Here is a 17,222-nt window from a genome sequence, read left to right on the forward strand (position 1 = left end):
CATTAGCTCATTTTAACAGACTAGGAAACTGTGCCTTGAAGACATCAAGCAGCTTGCCCTAACCTTTCCACCTAGTAAGTGGCAAAGCTGAGATTCTACCAGATCCATCCCACACTTTCTTCTAATTCTCTTATCTGAAAATTCTCCCACCAGTTAAATTCCTAAATCCCTAAAATCCCACATTTTCCTTATGCAAGTGTTTTATAGCAGCAGGGCACTTTTTCCTGGAATACTCCAGGAGTAGAAATTCAGATTTTTTCCAAAACACTGAGTGCTCTGAATAATATTATGATTGTATATCATGATTACCATTGACCATGGTAATTTAAAAAGCACCCTAAAGCACACGCATAACGTAAAACTTACCATCTTAACTGTTTTTAGGTGTATGGTTCAGTACTGTTAAGTATATTCACTTTGTTGTGAAACAGATCTCTAGAATTTTTACATCTTGCAAAACTGAAGTTCTTTTGTTTTTTAAACTGGAGTTCTTTACCCATCAAACAACTCCTCTTTTCCTCCTCCCCCAGCCACTGTAACCCCCATTCTACCTTCTGTTTCTATGAATCTGACTATTCTAGGTACCTCACGTAAGCAGAATCATATGGTGTTTGTGATTGGCTTATTTCACTTAGCATGATGTCTTCAAGGTTCATCCATATTGTAGCTTGTGATAGGATTTTCCTCCTTTTTCAGGCTGAATAATATTCCATTGTATGTATATACCACACTTTATTTTCTATTCATCTGTTGGTGGACATTTGAATTGCTTCTACTTCTTGGCTATTGTGAATAATGCTACTATAAACACGGGTGTGCAAATATCTCTTCAAAACTCTGCTTTCAATTCTTTTGGATATATACCCAGAAGTGGAAATGCTAGATCATATAGCTAGATCATATTTTTAATTTTTTGAAGAACTGCCATAAGGTTTTCCATAACCGCTGTACCATTTACAATTCTACCAACAGTACACAAGGCCTCCAGTTTCTGCATATCCTCCCTAATTCTTGTTACTGTCTGTTTTTTTTTTAAATAATAGCCAAAACTGTAGCCTCCACCAAGAAAAACAAAATTCTAATGCTAAAGCACATCAGAAACAAAAGCAATTTTATCACAAAGCCTCCTGTTGAGGTTCCTAAAGTTAAGCAATCTTATGTAAAGATTAAAAGCATAAATATAATCTACATGCATTCTCCATTCCAAATGGAAAATCACTTTGCTTATATATATTTACCAGGAGACAACTGAGAAATCCCTTAGCTAGAAGGAGGTTAAGAAAAATTAATATCATACAAGTTATGTTATATCCTTCTGAATGTTTATAGAGAACACCGAAGCATTAACATTAGGAAAATAATCAGCTCCAATTTTTTTCATTAATGTTGAGTACAAGCTGCTACTTCAAAAATATCTTCATCAGATTTGAATTATTCTGTAATTCCATATCCCCCATTTCCAATCCCCCCAAATGACGTTGAAGCTAATTTATCATTCTCAGGCATTCATTCTCATGATCTTGAAGGAAATAGTGATTAAATGAACCCTTGGTGAATCCATCCCAGAGGTAAAAATGAAGTGAACATAAATCCTACTAATTCTCATGAAAGTTCCCAAAAGAGTAAGAAGGCAAGTATTCAGATTGCCAGAAATCTCCTTTAGAAAAGGATAATACACAAATAAACTCTTAGGTTATTTTTCAGAGGACTGGCTGCAAAATCTAATAATGCTAGAAACGCTTGAGGTACAAAATGGGAAAATGTAAATATGTAAAATTCCACATCAGTTTGTGAATGTGTCTTAGGGGCAACCTTTATAAATGGGAACTTTATCATAGAATTTCACTTCCTTTATTTGATGAAAGGCATTACTAGTGACAGTAAATTACTACCAGTCTATATGCTCTTTCCTGTTCCCTTTGAAATCCTGAATCCTACAGATTCTTATGTGTTCTTAGGCTTATAAAATGTCCGAGACTGTTCATTTTATAACTGCAGTATTAGCCAAGTACTCCTACATGGAGAAAAAAAAAAACAGTTACTTACAATTACTTAGTTATAGCATAATTACTCATTTCCAACATTTCTTACAACATAGCAAGTATTCTCCACAAAGGAGCCCAAGAGAGAGGACCCTTTCAGACTTATTGTATTTGAAAAGTCACTCATAACATAAAAATCAGGGTGCTTTTCTAAGATGGACTGGTAATTAAAGCAGCAGATAAAAAACTGGAAAATACAATAGTTCTTAGAATCAGTTCCAGATTTGAACAACTTCTTTGTATATCAGCCTCCATGGACACGCAGGAAGATAGCACAGCAGGGCATGTATTTAACGATATTCCAATAGAAAAAGGAACTTCATTGTCCAGAGGAAACAGAATCAGTATTCCTTAGATATGAAAGACACACAATTACCCAAGAAAGCCATTCTGGAATTTATTGAACACATTGCTCTGTGCAAATAGTTCTTAACCTGGCTATACTTTAAAATCACCCAAGAAGAATTAAAACAAAACAAAACAAAACAAAACCCAGTAAGCCTGGTCTTCACCCCAGAGGTTCTAAGATTTTGATTCAATTGATCTGGCATGGGATGAATATGATATTCAGCCAAGGTTAAAGAGCACTGTCTTAGGAAATCAAAATAGTCAAAAAGATAAAGTTAAAGGCACAAAACTCATACTATGGAGAAGTTATTCTTTTTAAATTATCCTAAAGTATGCAGGACCTATGAGAACTGAGCGGGCAATTTTCTCCTAATCTAAACACATCAGGACCAGTGGGGCGAACTTCAGTTTTGGGGAACTAGAGAGCTGCTTCCAAAAATTCCTCCTCTCTGTGATCAGCTCTCTGGTCAGCTTGATATTTTTAAATTAAAACAGTAGAAAAGGCTCACTGATATTTTTTCCTAGATTCTTCCCAGACAAGGGAAATAATTCTGTAATTACAAGAGTTATTCTAATCCATCTTTCAAGGCAGAACATGCTTTTGCAGCCTGGAATAGGTAACCTTTTTTTTTTTTTTTTTTGGCTTCATGAGAATCTAATGAAGGCTGAGTAGGCATATGGACACATAATTTTATGTAGAATTTCAGTGGTTTCACACGTCACCACCTACAACTCCCTAAGAGTCCACAGACCCCAGCTTAGAACTCCTACTTTATGGACTTTGCCATTAGGGGCTGGAGAGAAGGAAAAGGAGGAAGGGCAGTAAAGGAAGCAATTAGGACCTGGAAATTCCCAAAGTATACCAGGACAATGCTTCTCAATTCATGTGCATAAGAATTGCCTAAGGATCCAATATAAATAAAATCAAAAATAAACAAACAGGGCCAAATCAAACTTAGAAGCTTTTATATGGCAAAGGAAATTATAAACAAAACAAAAAGACAACCTATAGACTGGGAGAAAATATTTGCAAATGATGTGACTGACAAGGGCTTAATTTCCAAAATATACAAACAGCTCATACAACTCAATAACAAGAAACCAAACAACCCAATCAAAAAATGGTCAGAAGACCTAAATAGACATTTTTTCAAAGAAGATATACAGATGGCCAACAGGCGCATGAAAAGATGCTCAACATCGTTAATTATTAGAGAAATGTAAATCAAAACTACAGTCAGAATGGGCATTATTAAAAAGTCTACAAATAACAAATGCTGGAAAGGCTGTGGAGAAAAGGGAACCCCCTACACTTTTGGTGGGAATGTAAATTGGTGCAGCCACTACTAAAAACAGTACGGTAGTTCCTCAAAAACTAAAAATAGAGTTACCATATGACCCAGCAATCCCACTTCTGGGCATACATCGGAAAAAACTATAATTCAAAAAAATACATGCACCCCTATGTTCACAGAAGCACTATTTACAATAGCCAAGACATGGAAACAACCAAAAAGTCCATTGACAGATGAATGGATAAAGAAGATGTGGTACATATATACAATGGAATATTACTCAGCCATAAAAAGAATGAAATAGTGCCATTTGCAGCAACATGGATGGACCTAGAGATTATCATTCTAAATGAAGTAAGTCAGAAAGATAAAGACAAATACCATATTATATCACTTATATGTGAAATCTAAAATATGACACAAATGAACTTATCTACGAAACAGAAATAGACTCACAAACATAGAAAACAGACTTGCGGTTGCCAAGTAAGAGGTGGGGGTGGAGGAGGGATGGATTGGGAGTGTGGGGTTAGTAGATGCAAACTATTATATACTGAATGGATAAACAACAAGGTCCTACTGTATAGCACAGAGAACTATATTCAATAACCTGTGATAAACCATAATGGAAAAGAATATGAAAAAGAATATATATACACGTGTATATATATGTGTGTGTGTGTGTGTGTGTATATATATATCTAAATCACTTTTCTGTACAGCAGAAATTAACGCAACATTGTAAATCAACTATACGTCAATAAAATAAATTTTTAAAAATCAAAAAGAAAAAGAATCGCCTAAAGATCTGTTAAACTTCAGATTCTGATCCAGTAGGTGTGTGGTGGGCCTAACAGTCTACATTTCTAATCAGCTGCTGCTCCATACATCAGATTTGGAGTAGCAAGGTATTGGAAATATGTCATCAACATTACGGGCTTTCCCTAGTACCTAAGAACATAAATGTACAAATATTTCCACCTTTCTTGAAAACCCAATATTGTATGTAACATATGCTATTTCTCTCAACAAAAAGGGATAAAGAAGATGGCAAACTTAATTCTTTATTTTCAATGGCCTCGGAACTCCAATTGTTAGAACTGTTAAATTCAATAGTGTTTCTTTTCATGAAACCAAATGTTATCAATTCAATGGAAGTAATTTTTTTTAATCCTAAAAACAACAACAACAAAACAAAACAAAAAAACTCCCCTGGATGACGCTGTTCAGGAAGAAACGAAATTCCATTATGTAGTACAATGTGATTTTTAAATCAGCTTTTGTCTGGAAAAGAACTATACTTCAAACCAGCTGTGAACCTGAAACCAGCTTTTCTGAACCAGAAAATAACACAAGAGCCCACTGAGCTACGTGATCTTCGAGGTTATTAGACCAGCCTTGGGAGTTCGGTGATAGTCAACACAGAAAGGTACCAGAGCCCTGGCAGCTCACAGCCTACCTGGGGGTTTAGTTCCAATAATTCTCTCTTTTAAAGAGTATTCTTTTTTCTGATTTTAAGAATAATAAAAATAATAAACAAAATAATACATGTTATTTTTTAAACTTACAATGTATTAGAAGATATTTTAAAAATCCATCATTCTAAAACTATTTACTGAGGATCTATAGACTGTTGTTTTCCCTTCCTCTGTTTTTTTCAATGCATTTTCAATATAATTAGAACCTAGAAGTACATAAAGTATCGCAGCATGCTTTTTTCCCCTCAGTACTTGAAAGGGCATAGCAGGGTGTGATTTAATGGCCTGCAGAGAGGAGTGGAGGTGGGCAGCAAGCACATCCCAAGATCAAGACCAAGCCATTTGCAAAACCACTATCATTCTATCTCTACTTTAAATTTTTGTGTGCAACTTACCTACTTGTTGAATAATTATATTTTATTTTGGATGTGGAGAGAGAATACCCAGACTAACAAATCTCTATCTACAAAAGAAAATAAGATAAGGTTGAGAGGGGTAAATTATTCCCTTGCAATTTTAAAGAGTTAATCATGGAATATCACTCTTGCACACACTGGGAATTATTAATCTCCCTCTTTTGGTTTCTGCCTCATGAAGGAAATGGAAAGAATGGCTATCAAAGGAGAAATGCTAAAACCGCTGGTGAATTTCAAAAGAATCAAGCCATAAGGAAAAGACAAAATTCCCTAAACCGAGCAATTCTCAGAGTGGGGTTCAGGAGAAGTAGGTGCTATATTTTTCCTGTCTCTCCATAAAATTTCATTCGAGAGTTAAATGGAGATTGATATAATAGTAAGGGCAGACAGAATCTGAGAGAAAGAACTAAAGGTTTCTCTCCTTAAATTCATTAAATAAAAGAAGGGAGGGCCTCCCTGGTGGCGCAGTGGTTGAGAGTCCGCCTGCCGATGCAGGGGATACGGGTTCGTGCCCCGGTCTGGGAGGATCCCATATGCCGCGGAGCGGCTGGGCCCGTGAGCCATGGCCGCTGGGCCTGCGCGTCCGGAGCCTGTGCTCCGCAACGGGAGAGTCCACAACAGTGAGAGGCCCGCATACCGCAAAAAGAAAAAAAAAAAAAAAAAAAAAAAAAAAGAAGGGAAAAAATACTGAATCCATAAACTGGATAATTGAGCAAAATTTATTGAGCCTATATTCTGTTCCAGGGACTGTGTTAATTAGTGGGAATAGTGGTTCTCTTGAAGATAAGGTTCCTATTCTCATGTGGCTTACATTCTAGAGCAGGGAAGGTAGAGACAGACAGTAAACAAACAAACAGGAAATGAATGAGATAATTTTCTTGCTTTGTAAAAAGAGTGACTTGAGGATGGAGGGACTAATTTAGGAAAGGTCTCCCCATGGAGACCTTGAATGGGCATTTGAGTGACAAGAAGAAGCTGATCTGGAGACCAAGAGTTGAGGGGTGAAGAGGTTAACAGCCCTAAGACTGGAATGAGCTTGGCATGTAACAGGAACAGAAAAATCCCTGTGGCTGGAGAGTACTGAACATGGAGGGAAGCAGTAGGAGAAGAGTCTCAAAGGAAGACTAGGCCCAGATTGTGTAGGACCTTGTAACCAGGGCTGAGAATTTGGATAGAGTGAGAAGGCAGGGATAGGTTTTAACCAGAAAGGTGCCACGATCTGATATACATTTTTAAAAGATCTTTCTGGCCACTCTATGGAGAATAGATTGTTATGGAGTGTTAGTAGAATCAGGAGGACCAAGTAGAAGACTATCTCAATATTCTAGGCAAGAAATGATGGTGGCTTGGATCTTGACCAGGATGGTAGCTGTAAAGATGGAGAGAAAGGAGAGATTGGGATATATTTTTAGCCAACAGGACTTGCCTATGGGTTGCTTCGATTTGAACAGTGAGAAAAAGTTTTGGGCATTGAGTAACTGAGTGGATGGTGGGCTCATTTATTGAAATAGGGAAGACTAGGAGGAAAATCGGTTACAAGGAGGATCCAAAATTTTGGTTTGGACCACTATTAGATTTGATATATCAATTAGATATCCAAAAGTCAAATCAACTAGATAGTTGGATTGGTAGGTAGGAGTAGATACACAAATTTATCAAGTAGTATTAGTGAGGAGGTTAGATATATGGTTTTTTTCTCTAAATTTCACTCTTGTGATGCCTTTAAATTTTTAGATACTAGGAATAGAGGTTGATGTTTATAATTAGAATAAATCATTATAGCATACTTTTAACAGAGTAACTGAGTAAAAACACTCTCTTCTTTTTCTAAGTAGCCAAGCCTTGATCCCAGCCAAATAGTGATGGCCTTGCTTACCTATATATCACAAAAGGTTTAGTAATATCCAAGCACCTCCTGGCAGGGGTGATGAGCAATCACTGTCATTACTGTTTTGATCTCTGGACCACTTGGGGGAGTACCCCATGGATTAGAGTTTTATCTTTTTTCATCTGTATTTTAGAGTTTCATAGTGTCTTTAGACGACATATAAAAAATAAATTAAAGCGGATTTGCTGTAGTTGAAGTAGAGATCAAGACCCAAAGTTTTCCTTCTCACTCACTATAGAGGATAGACAGCAATTTGAAAATAGTTCCACTTTGATATCCTTGGGTTTTCAAGAAGGATACCATTTTGGAATTCATTTGGAAAGAAGAAATTTCAACTGAATAGCAAAATTAGTAATGTTTTTCATTATTTACAAATATAAAATATTAGGGTCATCTAATGTTTATTTTTTTCAAGGCAAATTTTTATGTAACCATAAAATAAAAATAAACTTAGGGGAACACCCAGGTTGTTGAAAATGGACTCCCAGGTTGCCCCAAAGTAAAATCCCAAGAGAACTAAGGCAAATTATGTTTGTAAGGGAACTTGAGACCTGCCATAGTCATGTATAATTGTCTAAAACAGAAAAGCTGCTGAGTCTAGAAGAAAAAAGGAAACACATTATGACAAATCCAATAACACGTTATTGCAACTCTTTCATGTGTACCACATTGCTCTATAGAGAAGACAGGTCAGCCCCAAGCAAAACTATTGAGAGAAAGTAATCTTGGGCTGCCCAGCATCCCATATTTTGATGCCATTCTAGCCCTGCCCTATACATCCCCTGTTTAAACGGACCCACATCCTAATGCTGCCTTCTGACTAGTTGGCCTTTCAAGCTACTAACTGCTATAGAACCACAGTCGGTGGTAAAGGAGATATTATACCAGACAACAAATCCTTCAGTATTGACAATGGTCAGAATCTCATGTTGGGAAACGTATGTGATCCAAAAACCTTTTCAGATTTTCCCAATCATCAATCATCCCTCCTGGAGGCTGGAAGTAGAATAAAACACTTCCTCTTATAAATAGCCCAAAGAACCCAGATTTCTCAGCATAACATTCAATGCCCTGAACAATCTTCCTCCTTCAACCTACATTTTCAGTCTCCCTTCCCATACTCTCCTACACAGACCCCCCACTCTAAACTCTTCCTCTTCCCCTTAATATAATGTGAATTCTGGCCTCCAGGTTCTTCTATCACTGTGAGAACCATGCCCTTGACATCCTCCCTCCTCTCCATCCAGTCTTAAGTCCTTTCTTCTCCATAGAGCATCCCCGACACTCCAGCCTGCCAGGACCTTTCCTTCCTGTAGCACATAGCATTGATGGTAATGTGCCTTGTTACCAAATCATTTCTTTCATCAGTGTCCCAAATCTCAGTATTCACATATCCCTCACTATTTTCTTCCATATCCACATATTACCTATTATGTTTTCCTCTTTAACATTTTCTTAAAACCAACTCCCATATTTTAAATTAAGTACATTTAATTTTATAGGAAATTTTAGATTATAACCATAATGGAAAACCAATAACATTTTACATAAATTGAAGGTAATTGTAAATATATATAAAGCATTATATAATTATAAATATAACCATTAATGTAAAAAATGTTTCTTCATGTCTACTACCTAAAGTTATCTCACATACCACAGTTTGAGAGATGCGACTTTATGCCGTTGTCTCATATTGCAATTTTTCTTTTATCATGTAACTTTTTATGTGTTTATATCTGTTTCCCCTAATAAATCGTAAGCCTCTAAAGGAGATCACATATTATACTTTACATTTCCCAGTGTTTTTAGCCCAGTGCCTGGCATATGGTGGTCATTAAATAAATGTTTGGTTCAGTGAATAAATGACCACAAATATATCAATATTCCTAGTCATAATTTGTAGGTGTATAATCAGTAAAATGAAGATACTGAATCCTTCAGTTAAACTTAACAAGGCCATTTAATTATATACTGAATTTATATATATATAATATACTATCTTGGATATAAAATACATTGTAAATAAACAAAAACTCTACATTGCTGTTAGTAGTAACGGTGCTAACCATGGGAGATTCTGGATTTTAAATTTCAAAGTGATAGTTTTAGATTTTAGGAGAGTAATAAACAGGAATAGTTCCAGTGGTTAATTGATGTGCCTTGATTTAGACAAACCTAATAGATTAAAATCCAAGGATACATCAAAGACAAATTAAGGTCAAATAACTTACACTGCAAATAAATTTACAATAGAAGCCATTTAAACAGCAAATCCTCACTACATTTTAAATACGATCTGATTTTTATTTTGGGAACATATTTATTACATAAATTAAGGTGTGCTTTATCATAAAAATGAACACAGATGCGGGGGAGAGAAAAAGCTAAAAGAAAATCAGAAATTTTCAGATTTGAACTGGAGATTTAGTTAATATTATATCTAAATATTTTTTAAGTTTTGAATTGTTACTTCCCAAAGGTCAAAGTTTTCATTTTCAGCAGAAAAAAGTTGCCTACAAGAAATATTAAAACAAATTAAATAGGGAAAGTCTTTGAAGTGGTGGGACTTATTCCAGCTCCCTATGCTTTGTGTTGGAAAAATAAATAAAATTTAACAGTCAATGAGCTTTCTGTATCTATGTCCTGTAATTATCTCACAGAAAGAATAAGAAAGTAAACTCTGCTTCAAAATTATCAAATATCTTCTGCTCTATTTTTAAGCGTCCCTGCTCAATTCCATCAGTCATTCCATGGCCACACCAGTATTCCTGTATCTCAGGATGAGCTCTACATGGATGCTTAGGGGAATCATCAAACAAGAATCATACATGAGCATGTGCTGGTGTAACCTTGTGTTCCACATACCACAAAGACGTATTCCTCTACAGTGATCCAGCTTCCTACATGGGGAATCAGGAAATGTCGGTACAGGAACAGATCTCGACAACCCTCTAGTACAACTCCTTCAAATATGAAAAATGACCCCAAAGAAAGGAAGTTTTTTTCCCGATTCTGACAGATGAGATCCAGTGAAGTGAAGTTAACAGGCCCACTCAGGCCACAGTCTAGCTACCCAAGTGTCCTTCTCTCCTTGTGCACCTAAAAGGTAAGAGAGCAGGTCCACGGACATATCCAACTCACTCTTGCCCTGTTCCCTGCTCCTCTCTCAAAATCTGTTTTCAGAGATATGGTATCTAAAATAGCTCTTACCATAAAGCAAAAGCTTACTCCCAGTATCTGCTTCATATGATTGTTGTAAGTTTAAAGCACCTAGTACAGAGTCGGAAAAATAGTAAGTACTCAATAAACCTTAGCCTCTACAGCCCCAACTTACCCTGACCCCAATCTGCCCTCTCCCCAGACCACACCCCACCCCCAGCACCTCTTTTGTATGCCTGTCAAACTAGACTACTCACTTTCCTAAGCTATCTGAATGTACTAGGTGCTGGGCTTTATGCTAAGCAGTTTACCTGCATTATATCAGCTAATTCCCAAACAACCATTGTTGGTAGATACTATTAATACTGCCTTACTAGAAGTAAATCCATGAGAGCCAAGATTTTTGCCTGTTGTCACATGAAAAGATGGTTAACATTGTTAATCATCAGAGAAATGCAACTCAAAACCACAATGAGATAGCAACTCACACCTGTCAGAATGGCAATCATCAAAAAGAATACAAATAACAAACGTTGACGAGGGTGTAGAGAAAAGAGAATCCTTGTGCACTGTTGATGGGAACGTAAATAGGTGCCGCCACTGTGGAAAACAGTATGGCAATTTCTCAAAAAGCTAAAAATAGAACTACCATATGACCCAGCAATTCTACTCCTGGGTATATATCTGAAAAAAGCAAAAACACTAATTCAAAAAGATACATGCACCCCAGTGTTCATAACGGCATTATTTACAATAGCCAAGATATAGAAGCATCCTAAGTGTCCATTAACAGATGAATGGATAAAAAAGATGATGTATATATAATGGAAAACTACTCAGCCATAAAAAAAGAATGAAATTTTGCCATTGGCAGCAATATGGATGAACTTGGAGGGTACTCTGCTAAGTTAAATAAGTCAGACAGAGAAAGACAAATACCATATGTCAGCACTTATATGCAGAATCTAAAAAATACAACAAACTAGTGAATATAACAAAAAAGAAGCAGATCCACAGATATAGAGAACAAACTACTGGTTACCAGTGGGGAGAAGGAAGGGGGAGGGGCAATAGGGGTAGGGGAGTAAGAGGTACAAGCTACTATGTATAAATAAATAAGCTACAAGGGTATATTGTACAGCACAGGGAATATAGCCAATATTTTATAATACCTATAACTGGAGTATGACCTTTAAAAATCGTGAACCACTATATTGTACACCTGTAACTTATATAATATTGTACATCAACTATACTTCAATTTAAAAAATAAAAATACTTTTGCTTGTTGTGTTCACTGTTACTCCCCAGATCCCCATAATAGGACTTGGCACACGGTAGTTGCTCAATAAATATTTGCTGAATAACTGAACAAATGAACGAACAAATGAATACCTATTTTATAGATCAGGAAATTGAAGCTGAGGGAGACCAAGCCACCTGCCCAATGTCACACTGTTACTAAGTGCTGAAGCCAGAATTCCAGACACAGTCTGACTGATGCCAATGCCCACAGTCTTAAGCACTCTCACACACCCTCTCAAATGGGAGAGCGGTGATTTAGTCAGACAAAGTGCTCATTTTGACTCATCCCACATAGACTTGATACCACAGACTGAAAAGACAGAAGGGCCATATTTATTCTAACCCTTAATTTTTTAATATCTTTATTGGAGTATAATTGCTTTACAGTGGTGTGTTAGTTTCTGCTTTATAACAAAGTGAATCAGCTATACATATACGTATATTCCCATATCTCCTCCCTCTTGCGTCTCCCTCCCACCCTCCCTATCCCACTCCTCTAGGTGGACACAAAGTTCCAAGCTGATCTCCCTGTGCTATGTAGCTGCTTCCCACTAGCTATCTTTTTTACATTTGGTAGTGTACATATGTCCATGCCACTCTCTCACTTCGCCCCAGCTTACCCTTCCCCCTCCCTGTGTCCTCAAGTCCATTCTCTACGTCTGCATCATTATTCCTGTCCTGCCCCTAGGTTCTTCAGAACCATTTTGTTTTTTAAATTCCATATATATGTGTCTAACCCTTAACTGAAGAAAATTTTGTCTCCTAAAAAACCAAGGCTTATCAATGTACACATTTACTTTTTTTAAAATAAATTTATTTACTTATTTATTTTTGGCTACATTGGGTCTTTGTTGTTGGGTCTTCATTGCTGCGTGCAGGCTTTCTCTAGTTGCAGTGAGCAGGGGCTACTCTACGTTGTGGTGCATGGGCTTCTCATTGCAATGGCTTCTCTTGCTGCAGAGCACGGGCTCTAAGTGCGCGGGCCTCAGTAGTTGTGGCTCGCGGGCTCTAGAGTACAGGCTCAGTAGTTGTGGTGCACGGGCTTAGTTGCTCCTTGGCATGTGGGATCTTCCCAGACCAGAGCTTGAACCCATGTCCCCTGCATTGGCAGGCAGATTCTCAACCACTGCGCCACCAGTGAAGTCCTCACATTTACTTTTATGCCAACAGCAATGAATTCTCCTTGTGGTTCTCAAAATAATAAAATAATTCACTCAGGCAAACCTAGTTAAGAAGACAAATATTTCTCTGATTTGGAAGATTTTCTTTAATTTCTGATTTAATCTGTATCATAGAATTATCCTAAAGGAGAAATTGTTTTTACTACAGCAAACTAAAAAAGATTTAGAATACTGGTGCTCTCCCAATCAATACTGACTGGTTCAGAAGGTCAAAAGAATTACTATATACAAGCTAAATAAACTGAAGTTTAGGAATATAGCAGTTTCAAAAAACAAACTTCCAGATGAAAATACTTTATTCATACACACTCAAGTAAATTCCTATAGGATGAGCCAACTTTTCAGCTATTAAAACTCTCCAGTGTTTGCAACAAGGCCATAATTTCATTGTTAATCATGATACATATTTAAACACCCAGTGTTTCACACTGGGAAGCTTTGCTACCAGAAAGCAGGGAACAGATATTTCACCTGTAATACTCTATGATATCGAAACCTGAGGGTCCTATATGTGCAAGATTTCATGTAGAGAAAAGCTGTAAGCAAGCTCTTTACTACAAATATTCATTATTATCCACTATATCCATCTGATTATCCAATCAGATCTTAGGGACTAAAAAAGTGGTTTGCAACTATTTATGTCAGTACTAATCTTGTAAATAGCTATTCTCCCCAGTGAATTACAATTCATGCTGCTCGGTAGTAAAGAATGTTTATTTTATTTCTTTAACTGGTTATTTTACTATTTTGTCCCTCTTAGGGAAAAGATGGATATTAAAAATACATATAACCATGCAGATCAGTAATTCTTTAGCTTTTGTCTCCAAGTAAATATTTCTTGAGTACCTATTGTAATCTCTGCTAATTGCTAGAAATACAAAGATGAAAAAGATTTGATCTCTGCTTTCATACTTATGTTCAGGAGAGAAACTAATCATTATATTTCAATCCAACAAAAATTTATTGAGTAGTATTATAGGGAATTTTTAATAAAATTTAGTGATATTAACTGAATTCTGGGTACAAGGAATTGAATAAGCAAAAATTCAGGAGTTCGGATATGCATTTTGTGTCCTGTAAATGGCAAGAATCCCAGTGAGACTTAAGTGTGAACAACATATGGGCAATGTGTCAAGAAATGAGAGTCAAAAAGTATTTGAGACTCAATCCTGAAATGATTCAAATGCCATTCTGAAGAGTTTGGGTTTTATGCTGGAAGCCACAGAGATCTGTGAGACTTACAGTGAGTGGCATGGTCAGATCAGGACTACAAAAATAGAACTCTAGCAATAGGACTCCAGAGAGAGGGGAAGAATCAAGAATGGGGAGACACATGGGCTTCCCTGGTGGCGCAGTGGTTGAGAGTCCGCCTGCCTATGCAGGGGACGTGGGTTCGTGCCCCGGTCCGGGAAGATCCCACATGCCGTGGAGCGGCTGGGCCCGTGAGCCATGGCCGTTGAGCCTGCGCGTCCGGAGCCTGTGCTCCGCAATGGGAGAGGCCACAGCAGTGAGAGGCCCACGTACCGCAAAAAAAAAAAAAAAAAAACAAAATGGGGAGACACAAACCATCACTTCTAAAGGTTATAGACCAAGAGTATTTTGTAAGTAAAACGGATAGAATTTGACAACCAATTAGATATTGGACACGAGATTAAAGGAAGGAGTAGAATCGAGGATGATGGCTAGATCTCTAGCCAGGCGGCCAAAAGAAGGGTGATACTATGGAGCAACGCAGAAAACTCCAGAGGAAGACTACAGTCGGGGCACCAGTGCAGGAAGGCAGTGAGTTCGGTTTGGAATTTGCAGCATTTGAGATGGAGCAGAAGATCCAAGTAGGAATGACCTGTGGAATCCTGGAGCTTCAGAAGTGAAATAAGCTGACTGACCTACATTCAGCACCAGAGTGAGAGCTGAACTCACATGCACTGAGGCAACTCCCAGGGGACAGAGTGGAGAACAGAAGAGAAAGCAGAAGATAGCTACCACCACTTCAAGACCAGGTAAAGGAAAGGAGGCAGAGGAGGTACAACAGGGGAGGCTGAGGCAGGCGGTGAACCAGAGCAGTGCAGCAGGGAGTCAGGTGGCCAGGGGAGGAATTTCAGGGAGGAGGGATGGTAGGCACTGTCAGCTGCTTCAGGGAGATTAAAAGCATGACTAGTAATAGTCCATAGTTAGGGGATCAGTATTTATTGAAGCAAATGTTTTTGTTGTTGTTCAGTCAAATGGTCATCTAGGGAATACCTGGTCAGGCATGAGTAATAAAGCTGCCAGAGGAATAAAAGTCACTGGATTCGATAAGATTGTGAAGCTGAATAGCAAGAAAACGCGCCTGCAGCCGTGCATGTGTGCATGCACACATGCAGCCGTGCTGTTGGGCCGGCTATCTTATAACAATACAAAAATAGTCAGCAACCCTCTACAGTATATTTCCTTTAACTTTTTCTTCTCAAATTGTTTTGTTTTTCTTTTCTCTAACACATTGTTTATAAAGTAGAAAGGAGAAGTTAGCAGTTTTACATATTTGGAGATTAAAACTCATGAAGGTTAAATGACTTGCTCAGAGCCCCACAGCTGGTTAATGGCTATTCTGGGGAGGCTGGGAAGGCTCAAAAGTCACCAGCAATCATCCTGCCCCCTACCGATCCTTTCCATTTTAGCAGGCTTTTCACAAAGCCCTGGACTTCAATCCTGCCACGTTGCCTGGATAAACTAAACTAAATTAAAACTGCACTAAACTAAATGACTAAAACACAGATCTGTCCTGAGTTGAAGAATGTCAGGTAGGGACACCCTCTGTTCACCAGTTATCAGCAACCCAGCACGTGTACATATGTATATATTTACAAATATAAGTGAAATAGTAACAATACTTACCCTCACTATGTGCAATGCTCTCTGATGTTTTATTTCATTTACAAAATACACTGTTCTAGACAAGATTTCATATCGCAACTCGTGGGTCGTGACCCACACTTTGGGAGACGCTGCCTGAGAGCCATCCTTGCCTGATCTGAATCACAGCACACACGTCTGATGGGCTGGCAGAATCTGCCTGCGCTGCCTCACAGCTGTTCTCTTAATCTGTCCTCTGCTCTCTAGCGCTGTCCTGTCTCTAGCTTAGTGGCAGATTTTCCCATCTATCTTCCAAACTGCTAACAATAGGTGCACTTTCTCTCTTTGCTCAGTAGTGGATCCAAAGCTCTTCTTCTCTCCTTAAGGTCACCACCGAGCTCATCTTAGTCACACTCAGTTGGTAACTGGCTCCTCAGCCACACATAAAGTATTTGGCAGAAGCTCCAACCTCTAAAATTCCAACCTAGCCTCTATCCCCGAGGCATCCTCCTTCTGTCTAGGGCCAACCCCTTCTCATCTTCACCGGACCCTTTGCCCACCCACTCTTTCCCAAGCTTGTTTACTCAGCTCTCCCTTCTCCTTGGACTCAGTCCCCTTGGCTCACTTCTCCCTCTTTATAAAATATCCTTTCAATACAACTTCCCTTTAGGGATGAACATCTTAAAAGGTGGTTTTACCCTGATGTGACCAGGCCACTCATTTCCGTTTATTCTTTGCCCCAGTTTTGTTGGGCTTTCTCCCCACCATTCACCGAAAGCTTGCACTGAGATTATGACCTCCCTGCCAAATCCCAAGGTGTATTTTGAATTATCAGTCCTTCTTGATTTCGAAGCCATAATGGATACAGCTTTGAATCTTTCTGGCTTCCTTCTCTCACTATTGTCTTCCAGTCTGGTCTCTCAGACCATCCCTTCTCTGGCTCTCCTTTTTTTTTTTTTGGCATATTCTTCATTATCAGGATTCTTTACCTAATTCTCTTCTAGTCTTGGTCTACAAGCATTTTTTTAAAAAATGATCTTTTCCATTTCCATGGCATCGCCTACCACTTTTACCTTAAAATTCCTAAATCTCTCTTCATAGCTCTGTCCAGCTATTATAGAAATCTAGTTTTTTTTTATAATTGCTTCACAATGGTGTATTAGTTTCTGCTTTATAACAAAGTGAATCAGTTATACATATACATCTGTTTCCATATCCCTTCCCTCTTGCGTCTCCCTCCCTCCCACCCTCCCTATCCCACCCCTCCAGTCGGTC

At 38.0% G+C, this 17,222-nt stretch overlaps 2 protein-coding genes across 2 annotated transcripts in view; one reads left to right on the forward strand and one right to left on the reverse strand.

The window, feature by feature from the left end:
- The window catches only part of PDE11A (phosphodiesterase 11A), a 449,383-nt gene that overhangs the window by 302,937 nt on the left and 129,224 nt on the right, over positions 1-17,222 (reverse strand). The window lies entirely within an intron of this gene.
- Positions 14,837-17,222, forward strand: part of LOC309809845 (G patch domain-containing protein 4-like) — a gene marked incomplete at its 5' end in the record, with an annotated part of 34,906 nt that continues 32,520 nt past the window's right edge. The window contains one exon of the mRNA XM_082631304.1: positions 14,837-14,947. Coding sequence (XP_082487430.1) covers positions 14,837-14,947 — 111 coding nt within the window. The remainder of the gene's footprint in view (positions 14,948-17,222) is intronic.

This window comes from Mesoplodon mirus (assembly GCF_964341445.2).
Source record: "Mesoplodon mirus genome assembly, chromosome: 8".
Classification (NCBI taxonomy): Eukaryota; Metazoa; Chordata; class Mammalia; order Artiodactyla; family Ziphiidae; genus Mesoplodon; species Mesoplodon mirus.